Source organism: Saimiri boliviensis, chromosome 17, assembly GCF_048565385.1.
Source record: "Saimiri boliviensis isolate mSaiBol1 chromosome 17, mSaiBol1.pri, whole genome shotgun sequence".
NCBI classification, from domain to species: Eukaryota; Metazoa; Chordata; class Mammalia; order Primates; family Cebidae; genus Saimiri; species Saimiri boliviensis.
Window position 1 is genome coordinate 4,720,305 of NC_133465.1, and position 13,341 is coordinate 4,733,645.

At 40.7% G+C, this 13,341-nt stretch overlaps 1 protein-coding gene across 1 annotated transcript in view; it reads right to left on the minus strand.

Annotated features, from left to right (window-relative positions):
• Nucleotides 1-13,118, minus strand: part of BRIP1 (BRCA1 interacting DNA helicase 1) — a 156,431-nt gene extending 143,313 nt beyond the window's left edge. The window contains 4 exon segments of the mRNA XM_003929081.4: nt 5,355-5,528; nt 8,465-8,576; nt 10,449-10,567; nt 12,895-13,118. Of these exon segments, the coding sequence (XP_003929130.1) occupies nt 5,355-5,528; nt 8,465-8,576; nt 10,449-10,541 (379 nt within the window). The 5' untranslated portion in view covers nt 10,542-10,567; nt 12,895-13,118.
• Between the last annotated feature and the right edge of the window lie 223 nt (nt 13,119-13,341).

Genomic DNA, 13,341 nt, shown 5'->3' on the forward strand with positions numbered 1-13,341 from the left:
AGATCATGCCACTGCACTCCAGCCTGGGTGACAGAGCAAGACTCCATCACAAAAAAGACATGGTGCTTAAAATTTCCAAAATAGAGATGAAAGACCTAGAACTTCTCTGATCCACTTTCCCCTTCCCCTTATAAAGTTGTGTTTCTTTATAAGGTTCTTAGAAACACAATTTGGAAACCACTATACTCTAAAATCCTAATAGTTTTGACTTTCAGAAGTATAAATATAAAGAGGATATCAGAATACAACCTTGATTTTTCCCATTTAGACTATTCTAGATAACACTGACTCAGTAATGTCAAAATTAAGTTGGTATATATGGACAACTCATTTTTGATAAAGACAATGTGGTAGATAAGGATAACCTTCTTAATAATTGGTGCTGAACAACTGGATATCCACATGCAAAAAAACAAACTTTAATCCTTACCGAAACCAGCTTGGCCGTAGAGACCCTCATCCAGGCAGCGCTGAAGACATTAAGAAGCAGACATCCAGATAAAACAGCAAAGTGGGACTATCCAGGGTCAACAGCCTTCCAAGCTGACAGCCTCAGGGGCTGACAGCATTCTGAGCTGAGAACCTCGAGGAGAGTCTGACCCACGTATTTAATTCTCTGAACAGGTGATTATTACTAACAAACAGGTGTTCTGTGTTTTCTCATATAACTAAGATAAACTAGGTAGGCAGCTGGTGCCTGCTTACCACTGATCAAGGACAAACCAGAAAGTATCCACCACGAGGGAGCCACGGGGGCATAGTTACATATCCCGTGCTTAAAGAACTGTTTTAATCGGTGTATGACATACATACACTGTTTTGCTACTTTAGAATGCCTCAAGCAGTTTTCTACTTGGGCAGGGGTGGCCAGGTTTTCCTTGACATTCTTCTCAGCAAACAATATACTTTATCATACATGTTAGGACTTGTCCCAATAAATCCATACCTTGCACCATCTACATACATTAACTCAAAATGGACTTAAACCTTTATGTAAAACCTAAAATTCTATGTGATCAAAGAAGTCTCAAAATTTAACAATAAGAAAACAACCCAATAAAAAATAGGCAATTATTTGAACAGATATATCATCAAGCAAGATACATGGATAGCTAATAAGCACATGAAAATATAGGAAATAAAAATTAAAACTGCAAAGAGATACCACTGCATGCCTATTAGAGTAGCTAAAATTAAGGCCAGGTGTGGTGGCTCACTCCTATAATCCTTGCACTTTGGGAGGCCGAAGAAGGCAGATCACTTGAACCCAGGAGTTCAAGACAAGCCTGGGCAACATGGTAAAACCAACAACAACTACAAAAATTAGCTAGATGTGGTGGTGTGTGGCTGTGGTCCCAGCTACTTAGGAGTCTGAGGTATGAGGCTCACTTTATCCCAGGAGGTAGAGGTTGCAATGAGCCAACCGAGCCAAGATTACAGTACTGCACTCAAGCCTGGGCAACAGAGTGAGACCCTATCTCAAAACAAACAAACAAACCAACCAGAATGGCTAAAATTAAAAGGACTGACCATACCAAGTGTTGACAAGGATGTGAAGAAATCGGAACTATCATAACTACTGATGGGAATGTAAAATAGTATGACCATTTCATGAAAGTTTGGAAATTTCTTAAAAACTTGTCCAGGCAAGGTCGCTCACACCTGCAATCCCAATACCTTGTGAGGCTGAGATGGGCAGATCACTTGAGGTCAAGAATTCAAGACCACCCTGACCAACATGGTGAAAATCCATCTCTACCAAAAATACAAGTTAGCTGGGTGTGGTGGCAGATGCCTGTAATCCCAGCTATGCAGGAAGCTGAGGCAGGAGAATCGCTTAAACCCGGGAGGCAGAGGTTGCAGTGAGTTGAGATTACGCTACTGTACTCCAGCCTGGACAACAGACTGATTCCATCTCAAAAACAAAAAAAAGTTAAACATACACACCTACAAAACAATCTGGTCTTTCTGCTCCTAGTATTCACCTAAGAGAAATTAAAACATACATCCATACAAAGATGTAGACACAAATGTTCATAGTATGTCTTTGTAATAGCCCAGAACTAGCAATAACCCAATTATACATAAACAGCTAGATAACCAATTTGTGGTATATCCATGGACTATTACTCAGAAATAAAAAGAAACAAATTATTAATATATGTAACATGGATGAATCTCAAAATATTTGTTGTAAGTGAAAGAAGCCAGACAAAATTAGTATACATCCTCTATGAATCCATTTATATAAACTATAGAAAATGCAAATTAATCTATAGTAACAGAAAGCAGTTAAGTGGTTGGTTGAGGAGGTGAGTCATGGAGGGGTTAGGAAGCGGGGAATAACGAAGGTCCATGAGAAAACTTTTGGGGAAAGTCGGTATTTTTTTTTTTCTTTTCTTTTCTTTTTTTTTTTTTGATTTTTTTTTTAATTTTATTTTATTGCATTTTAGGTTTTGGGGTACATGTGAAGAACATGCAAGATTGTTGCATAGGTACACAGGTGGCAGTGTGATTTGCTGCCTTCTTCCCCATCACCTCTATCTGGCATTTCTCCCCATGCTATCTCTCCCCAACTCCCCACCCACCACTGTCCCTACCCCATTTCCCCCCAACAGACCCCAGTGTGTAGTGCTCCCCTCCCTGTGTCCATGTGTTCTCAATGTTCAACACCTGCCTATGAGTGAGAACATGTGGTGTTTGATTTTCTGCTCTTGTGTCAGTTTGCTGAGAATGATGGTTTCCAGGTTCATCCATGTCCCTACAAAGGACACGAACTCATCATTTTTTATGGCTGCATAGTATTCCATGGTGTATATGTGCCACATTTCCTGGACAGGGAAAATGTGGCACATATACACCATGGAAAGTGAGTATGTTTGAAAAAATTTAGAGAAAGTGAATATAAGGTTGGTGTATATGTTCACTATCTTGATTCTGGTGAAAGTTTCATGGAGGTACATATGTCAAAATGTATCAAAGTGTACCATTTAGGCTGGGTGCAGTGGCTCACATCTATAATCCCAGTACTTTGGGAGGCCAAGGTGGATAGGTCACTTGAGGTCAGGAGTTCAAGACCAGCCTGGCCAACACAGTGAAACCCTATCTCTACTAAAAATACAAAAAATTAGCCAGGCTTGGTGGCAGGCGCCTGTAATCCCAATTGCTCGGGAGGCTGAGGAAGGAGAATTGCTTGAACTCAGGAGGTGAAGGTTGCAGTGAGCCAAGATCACACCACTGCACTCCAGCCTGAGCAACAGAGAGAGATTCTGTCTCAAAAAAAAAAAGTGTACCATTTAAATAATGCAATTTGTTATGTCAAGTAAACCTCAATAAAGTTATTGTTAAAAGCAAAGTGTGTATATAAATATTATATACCAGAGTTCCTATAATTAGCTGAAAATTAATCCCATTCATTCATAACAAATATTTATTTAGTACCTACCATATGTCAGGGACCCTGCTAGAGTTCTAGGGATACAATGGTAAGCAAACTGACAACCTTCCTGACCTCATGAAGTATACACTCTACTACAGAAGGAGAAATTAATAAAAGATTTAGACGGACACATATAATACAAACTGTAACAAGTGCAGGCCGGGCATGGTGGCTCACACCTATAATCCCAGCACTTTGGGAGGCTGAGGTGTGCAAATCACCTGAGGTCAGGAGTTCCAGACCAGCCTGGCCAACACAGAGAAACCCTATCTCTACCAAAAATACCAAATTAGTTGGATGTGATGGCACATGCCTTTAATCCCAGCTACTCGGGAGGCTGAGGCAGGAGAATCACTTGAACTTGGCAGGTAGAGGCTGTAGTGAGCCAAGATCATGCCACTGCTCTCCAGCCTGGGCAACAAAACCGAAACTTCATCTCAAAAAAATAAAAAAAAAGTGCTATAAAGGAAAGGTACACAATGAGAAGACAAAATATAATAGGGAAATCAAATCTACTCTGACAGAGAAATCAGGATGGATACCCCAAGGAAGTGACATGTAAACTGAGGAAGAAAAGGATAATAAGTTGAAGATGGAACTTTGCTCAGAAGAGACACTAATATAAGCAAAGGCTCTGAGGAAGAAGAGAGCACAAATCTTTGAAGGAAAAACAAGAAATCCAAAAGGCCAAAATCGAAACAAGGTAGACAACACTATTGGTCACCTATTTAACAACTATTCCACTTCTTTTTCCTCGTTCCTACCGGAATTTCAATCATCTACCTTCCTCTGTATATTTATGTGCTTTAGAGGAAAGTGACTCCATCCTTGATCTTAGGAAATGGACACTGTTTGGACTTAAGTCAATCATGGCAATCTCTGTCTCCCTGCCAGTGACTGATTAAGAAATAGCATGAGTAAAAACAGAAAAAGGGTTATTGGATGCTCTAAACAAGAGATGGTAGTTTGGACTATGGAGGTACCAATGGATATGGAGATGTACATAAAGAACTAAGAGCAATGTCCAGGATTTTCCCTAGGTTTCTGTCTTAGGTAAATAATAGTCTATCCCTTCTATAAGTCTATCCCTTCCAAAAGCAGGAGAATTATTTTTTCTAAATATATTATTAATACTCTTACATTACTCTTAATATATTTCTCTAAAATTAGTAAGAATTATTTAAGGATCACACATAAATATATCTGATTCTCTGCCCAGCATGGTGGCTCAAGCCTGTAATCCCAGCACTTTGGGAGGCCGAGGCGGGTGGATCACAAGGTCGAGAGATCGAGACCATCCTGGTCAACATGGTGAAACCCCGTCTCTACTAAAGATACAAAAAATTAGCTGGGCATGGTGGCACGTGCCTGTAATCCCAGCTACTCAGGAGGCTGAGGCAGGAGAATTGCTTGAACCCAGGAGGCGGAGGTTGCGGTGAGCCGAGATCGCGCCATTGCACTCCAGCCTGGGTAACAAGAGCAAAACTCCGTCTCAAAAAAAAAAAAAAAATCTGATTCTCATGTAGGATACTGGCCTCAGAAGGCCAGATGACAAACTTATCAAGAATGAATCAGTGAGGCTAATTAGATTTTGTCTTAGGATACGAACATTATGTTTGATAGAATTCTAACATACAATTAACAAAACTGGCCACAAATAACATCAATTTCTGAAAATCATTTATTTTGCTTTGTCTTCATTAAAAAATTATTGAGGCCATCAAAATGTCTCAATCAATTAAAAGTCAAACCAAGGACTTAAAAACTTTTTGACCACTCTGTGTTATTTTAAAAGAATTCCAGAGAAACTAGATAATCAGTTGTGCTAACCAAACTTATATAAATTAGGTCTTAGAACAGTAATAATTAAGACTCTTATTACAGATATCACTGATCCAGGCAAAATATAAATTACCTTGACAAGCTGATGAAGTCTCATTTCTTTCAGAAGGTGGCGTGCTTGGATTGTTGAAATGACGTGAAGTTCCTTGGTTCATGTCATTGTTTGTAAAATCCTTTGAATGGCATGTACAACAACATGACAATGGTACTTCAGCTTTTTCACTTACGCCCTCATCTGCTGGCTTCCCTAAAAATGAAAGAACCTTTATTTATAACATATCTAAGTAATAAAACATTAATCATTCTCTGCAGCTAGGGTAAGTAACCAGCCCAGTTCACCCCAGAATTGGGAGGCTTCCTAAGATACAAGATTTTTAGGGCTAATACCAGGAAGCTACCTAGCAAACCTGAACAAGTTGGTCACTTTATCTGCACCATCAAATTAGGACAGGAGAGAAAAACTTAAGCCAAAAATGTTTGGTCAGACGCAGTGGCTCACGTCTGCAATCCCAGCACTTTGGGAGGCCGAGGCGGGCAGATCACTTGAGGTTAGGAATTTGAGACCAGCCTGGCCAACATAGTAAAACCCTGTCTCTACTAAAAATACAAAAATTAGCCAGGCATGGTGGCATACACCTGTAATCCCAGCTACTCAGGAAGCTGAGGCAAGAGAATTGCACAAACACAGGAAGCGGAGGTTGCATGAGCCAAGATCACACCACTGCACTCTAGCCTGGGCAACAGAGCAAGACTCTGTCTCAAAAACAAAAGCAAAAACATTTATAGAGAAATTATCACCCATTTATGTAATCTGCAAAAATCTAATAATCTAAGATTAATAATGTAATAAAAGTACAACCACTCAAGTATTCATTTATATTAAGATTTATTTAAAATTCAAGAACAGATTGAAATAAGGACCTAAAGTAAATTCTTTTTTTTTTTTTTTTTTTTGTGAGACGGAGTTTCGCTCTTGTTACCCAGGCTGGAGTGCAATGGCGCGATCTCGGCTCACCGCAACCTCCGCCTCCTGGGTTCAGGCAATTCTCCTGCCACAGCCTCCTGAGTAGCTGGGATTACAGGCACGAGCCACCATGCCCAGCTCATTTTTTGTATTTTTAGTAGAGACGGGGTTTCACCATGTTGACCAGGATGGTCTCGATCTCTTGACCTTGTGATCCACCCGCCTCGGCCTCCCAAAGTGCTGGGATTACAGGCTTGAGCCACCGCGCCCGGCCCTAAAGTAAATTCTTAATTACTACTTTACTTAAATGAAGAATTTGAAAGTTCAGTACATTAAATAATAATGTAACACATAAGGGTTAAAGCATTCCCCACATTATATTTCTATTTCAAATAGAAATATGTTTATTGATGTATTAATTCTGATACATGCATCAAAATACATTTTAAGGTCAATATTCAAATCAACAAAATAGGTAATTCTGGTGCCTAAATACAAAATTGTAATAAGTTTACACCATGTGCCTACACTGTATACAAATGTACTACTCATATACTCCAAAAAAAGCTAAATAATTTCTTTTTTAAAATAATCAGTATTGATACTGTTTTCCCATTTCTACCATATAAATATTCCTAATTCTATTTTTCAGGCATCTGCCATTAAGACCTGAAGTTAGTAACAATAAACTCACTTTTCCCGAAATTAACATCAGTAAGAATCAAAATGAACAACCAAAGGATTATGAAATATTTACTTTTTATTATTAACACGTTCTTATTAGTAACAAACATTTCATTTTAAAAATGTATATATATATACCTATATACACATACATACATACATACATACATACACATACCATGTTTAACCTCAAATTCTCCTAATACTTTAGGTTAAACCCATATAATCATGTAATTAAAATGTATCCAATATTACATTTCTGATTCATTATATAGATTATATAGTCTTTCATAAAAGTAAATAATAATAGACATTTGTTAGCAAACAAAGTAAAAATAGCTTGGCATAGTGGTTCATGCCTGTAATCTCAACTACTCAAGAGGCTGAAGCAGGAGAATCACTGAGCCCAGGAGTTTGAGGTTACAGTAAGCTATGATCACATCTCTACACTCCATCCTGGGCAACTCCACTCAGGGAAAAAAAAAGAAAAAAGTAATGGGAAGTAATATAAATTCATACAAACAATATTATAATAAATTTCTGCTTATTTGGCATCCAAACAAGTAGGAAGATCAACTAGAATGTGTTCTTTTTTATATATTCCATGCGCTAATGCTATGAGAAAGGAACAAGTAAGCAAATATATCAAAGGATTTCCAAAAATTAAAAAAGCAATTAATATGTGTTATAGCTGGGCCGGGCGTGGTGGCTCACTCCTATAATCCCAGCACTTTGGGAGGCCAAGACGGGTGGATCACGAGGTCAAGAGATCAAGACCATCCTGGTCAACATGGCGAAACCCCGTCTCTACTGAAAATACAAAAAATTAGCTGGGCATGGTGGCGCGTGCCTGTAATCTCAGCTACTCAGGAGGCTGAGGCAGGAGAACTGCCTGAACCCAGGAGGCGGAGGGTGCAGTGAGCCAAGATCGCGCCATTGCACTCCAGCCTGGGTAACAAGAGCAAAACTCCATCTCAAAAAAAAAAAAAAAAATGTGTTATAGCATCATGACAGCCCATCTCTTGCATCTTGTATGTACAAATTATCATCTAATTATTCTATAATGATAACCCTAAGCATCCAAAACTTTGTTTTTGAGACATGGTCTCACTCTGTCACCCAGGCTAGAGTACATAATCACAGCTCTCTGCAGCCTAAACCTCCTAGGCTCAAATAATCTTCCTACTTCAGTTTCCCAAGTAGCTGGGTCTACAAATGTGCATCACTATGCTTGGGTAATTGATTTTCATTTTTTGTAGCGGTCAGGTCTCACCATGTTGCCCAGGCTGCCAAAACTCTTTATGTACTTTCTGACTAATCAAAAGACTAAATTATGTTCAGTGTTATTTTAGCATTAATGAAACATATTTTGCTACATTGAAACTCTTTTGGCAGATACATAACTTTTTTAAAGAAACATCTTTAAACGAATATTTAAATTAGCTAGACCATGGCTGAACCCGTCTAGTTAGAGTACCGTATTATGTTTTTTCAGGCCCCAATAAGCAACCTGAAGATATCAAGCAACTACTTACCACTAAGAGACTGTTGCCATGCTAAAGCAGAACAAAGTAAGGCTAAGCTTTTTCCACTTCCTGTGGGACTCTCCAATAAACAATGCTGCTTACTGTTTAATCCTCTGAGAATCTGTGGACACAGAAACCAATGAGAAAGATTAACAAACATTTTACTTTATAAAGGTCTCTCTCCACCTGAAGTACAAATGTAACAACAAGGAGAAGTGAGGTTACACTCCAGGGAACACAACAACAGCAGAAGGAACTCGTATTCCGTGAAATCCAAACTTTATTCCTTTGCACCTCTCCCTGAGATTATCTTGGACTTACCAAAACACCAAGCACAAGAGAAGAAATGAAAAGAGCAATCTATGCCAGAATTAGGCAAGCACCAATGATTTCTGTAAAACCAGAATACATTACTACCTGTCAATATCTCTGATGAAAACTTAATGAAAGATATTGCTAGTGAGAGTATAAATTATTATAACTACTTGGTAGAGAAATAAACAATTTCTTATAAAGTGACGATGTCCAGCTACAGCAAGTCGAGCTCTATGTGTACACCCAAAACCTTTCCCACATGAACACAAGAAAACATGCATAAGAAAGCTCATAGCAGCAGCCAGGCAGGGTGGCTCACACTTGCAATCCCAGCACTTTGGGAGGCCAAGGCAGGTGGATCATTTGAGGTCAGGAGTTCGAGACCAGCCTGGCCAACAGGGTGAAATCCCGTCTCTACTAAAAATACAAAAATTAGTTGGGCATGGTGGTGCATGCCTGTAATCCCAGCTACTTTGGAGGCTGAGGCAGAATCACTTAAGCCTGGGAGGTGGGGGTTGCAATAAGTGGAGATTGTGCCACTGCACTCTAATCTGGAAGACAGACTAAGACCCTGTCTCAAAAAAAAAAAAAAGAAAGTTAGTTCACAGCAGCACTGTTTGTAATTGCAAAGAATGTAAACAACCTAAATGTCCATCAATAAGAAAATGGACAAATTCTCAAATTCTAGTATATTCATCCAATAATCCAATAGAATATCTACAGCAGTTAAAATGAATTAAGAATCAACCGGGCTATATACTAAAAATAATGCCAAGTTTAAACACTAAAGTTCTGTAGAAAGATGAGGTACAGTATCACATCAATGCACAAAGTTTAAAAATACGTAAAGTAATATTTTCTATAATTTATGGATATATACATATGTAATAAAAGTATAAAAACATGGCTAGGAAAGGAAAAGAACAAATTCAGGATACTAATAATCTTGTTACCAGTAAGTAAAAATGAAGTATATATGGCAAAATAGATTTAACAAAACTGGAAAGTTGGTTTACTCAAATTTGTATGTTAATTTTCTACATGATTCAAACAAAACAATTAATGGTGAGAAATACACTATCCTGTATAAAAGATAGTAAATACTCTGTAGAAAGCAGTTTTTCATTGAAAGTATAGAAATTCTTGGCCGGGCGCGGTGGCTCACGCCTATAATCCCAGCACTTTGGGAGACCGAGGTGGGTGGATCACAAGGTCAGGAGATCGAGACCATCCAGGCCAACATGGTGAAACCCCTTCTCTACTAAAAACACAAAAAAATTAGCTGGGCATGGTGGCACATGCCTGTAATCCCAGCTACTCAGGAGGCTGAGGCAGGAGAACTGCCTGAACCCAGGAGGTGGAGGTTGCGGTGAGCCGAGATCGCGCCATTGCACTCCAGCCTGGGTAACAAGAGCGAAACTCTGTCTCAAAAAAAAAAAAGTATAGAAATTCCAAATGAGCTGAGAACATTTTTCAGAATTTTCTTCTTTGTCTTAACCACGGATATATACATTTACTAGCAATCGTTAGTTTCCCAGAGGTTAGATGTTCTTCCAAATGAACCCAGAAAATACTCTCCATTTACTATTTGAAAATATGAATGCAGTCACATACTCAATGTACTTTATGGATCATAAGTATCTATATCTTAAAAACTTAACTGCTGAAAAATACTTACAGAATTCATCATAGCAAGCTGTGATGGGTAAGCTTTATAAGGAAAGTTAATCTTCACCCCGCTAATTGTATATTCAGACCACATTGCAGACATAGTACTCTCCTGTTTATTTCAGATTCCTAACTGCAACAGAAATGAAAATCAAATACTGAGACACATCTTTCAAAGAAAACCAGAAAACCAAAACTAAGAGAGAAGCCTGAAAATACAAACTGGAATTAATAAACAAAACAAACGGAAACAAAAGAATTTGCTAGTATTATAAATCACAGCGGTCAAGAGCATGTCTTAGAGTCTAACAAATCTGGATTTGCATCCCTTGCTCTGCCGTGTATTAGTTGTGTGACTTTGGGAAAGTTAGTTTCCTTCTCTAAACCATAGTGACTGCATGTACCCCATAGGATTGTGGTAATGATTAAGTGAAATAATGTGCAAATATGATACAGTACATACCAGATTAAATATGAGCTCTTGTGACAATTACATCAGTTGTAATCAACCTACAGAAACAAGATCCTGAGGCCTCTCTCTCTGAAACTCCATACCACCACTCTTCCCCTTGTGTTACCGTTTCTGCAGTCCCCCAGTTAGAAGAAAAAAGCTGTGGACCAGAAGTTAGGAAGCATAGGTTCTATACCAGATTTTGACAGGGTCTTTGATGTACTTTTTTACTTCACTGGGTCTAACATCCTTCTATGTGATGACCCCTAATTTAATTTAAGGCTGTTGTTGGCCAGGCGCGGTGGCTCAAGCTTGTAATCCCAGCACTTTGGGAGGCCGAGGTGGGTGGATCACGAGGTCGAGAGATCGAGACCATCCTGGTCAACACGGTGAAACCCCGTCTCTACTAAAAATACTAAAAAAATTAGCTGGGCATGGTGGCGTGTGCCTGTAATCCCAGCTACTCAGGAGGCTGAGGCAGGAGAATTGCCTGAATCCAGGAGGCGGAGGTTGCGGTGAGCCGAGATCGCCCCATTGCACTCCAGCCTGGGTAACAAGAGCGAAACTCCGTCTCAAAAAATAAATAAATAAATAAATAAATAAATAAATAAATAAATAAAGGCTGTTAAAAAAAAAAAAAAGGAGAGAGAGAGAGAGAGTGCCCGCCGGGCGTGGTGGCTCACATCGGTAATCCCAGCACTTTGGGAAGCTGAGGCAAGCAGATCACGAGGTCAGGAGTTCGAGACCAGCCTGACCAACATGGTGAAATCCCGTCTCTACTAAAAACACAAAAATTAGCTGGACATGGTGGCGCGCACCTCCAATCCCAGCTACTGGGGAGGCAGGAGAATCACTTAAACCCAGAAGGCAGAGGTTGCAATGAACTTGAACCCGGGAGGTGGAGGTTGCAATGAGCCGAGATCGCACATTGCACTCCAGCCTGACAGAGCGAGACTCCGCCTCAAAACAAAACAAACAAACAAACAGAGAGAGACAGAGGGGATGCCTTGGCACATAGTAGGCACTCAAAAATTTTATTTAAAGGTCAGTAGAGTATTACAGAAAGAGGGTAGGCTTTGGAGTAAAGCAAGCCTAAGTTTGAATTCCACTGTGTGAATCACATAACTTCTCAGAGCTTGTTTCTCCATCTATGGAACTGAAATACTAATTACCTGACAGGGTTTTTATGAAAATAAGCCCAGGATCTCACACAGATGAGGTGATCACTTTAATCCTCAGCTCTTCTAAACCACTTTTTTTTTTAACCTAGGATCCACAGATGTAATTCAGACAATGACCTCTTGAAACTGCATGCAGAGGTTTCTCTGCATAATTGCATTTTTCCAAAGAGAAACTCCGTAGACTTCGCTTCCCCTAAATAGATCTCAAGGAAATCAAAATAGCGGGGGGAAATTACATGCATTGTTATCAAATAAGGAATTATTTGCAGCCGTCGTGGGGGAAACATTGTAAATTCAATCTGGGGATGAAGAGATGGTTAAAATATCAATTCAATCGATTAGGAAGGCACTAACACTAACCACCGCTTGTGTGTTCCCAAAGAAGTGAAGAAACCGCGATTCTGGGGTATTTTCCAGCTCTAACATTTTGAGATTCTACCTGCAAAGCTCTGAGAATGAGATGTGGCGGAACTGGACCTCTTAACAATGAATCGACAATGCAAAGCTTAGTCACCCAGATATAATTTAGAAATCAACGCGTCCGGTACTCGGCTGTGGCAACAATCGTCTCAAAATCAGGTAGCTTCCCCCCAGATACTGCAAAAAGGACAAAGCAACCCCTCTGCCTCCTGCCAAGGAGGAACGCGGCGCCCCGGGGCCAGGAACAGGCCTGTGCTCGGGGCAGGCAAGGATGGGCTGCCTCCTCCCACAGCCCGCCGAGACCCCCGAGCCCCGGGCGAGCCGGCCATGCCCACGGGCCCGCGGGCGGCTGGCGCGGGGGCAGAAGTACCCAAGCCCTCCCCGTGGGCTTCCCTCCGACTTGCCTGTCTGGAGGGAAACTGAAGCAACGCTCTTGAGCTCCGATTCACGGAAGGAAAGGAAACCGATTTCGGAGAGCAAATAAAGCGGAGCACCGGAAGAGAAGAAAGGGCACGAGCCCTCCTTCCTCCCGCTTCCTGGCGGGGCTGCCGCTCCCCCGGCCTGGTGTGCCCGCTTGCGGCTGCCGCACCCCTCGTCCGCAGCTGTGCCCACCTGACCCCTCAGCCGCGCAGCCCGAGACGAATTCCCGCCTCCCGCCCCCTCGACTCCCAACGCCCAATCGCCCTACGAGCTCGACCAATCACCCGTCAACGCCAGGAATCAACCAATCCTGGTGCGAGGTGAGGGGGCGAGAACTCCGGCACCCAATCAAAGTCTCCCGGGAAAAAAAAAAAAAAAAACCACACACACACACAGACTCAAACGGTGTGCGGCGGCACAGGAAGGCTATC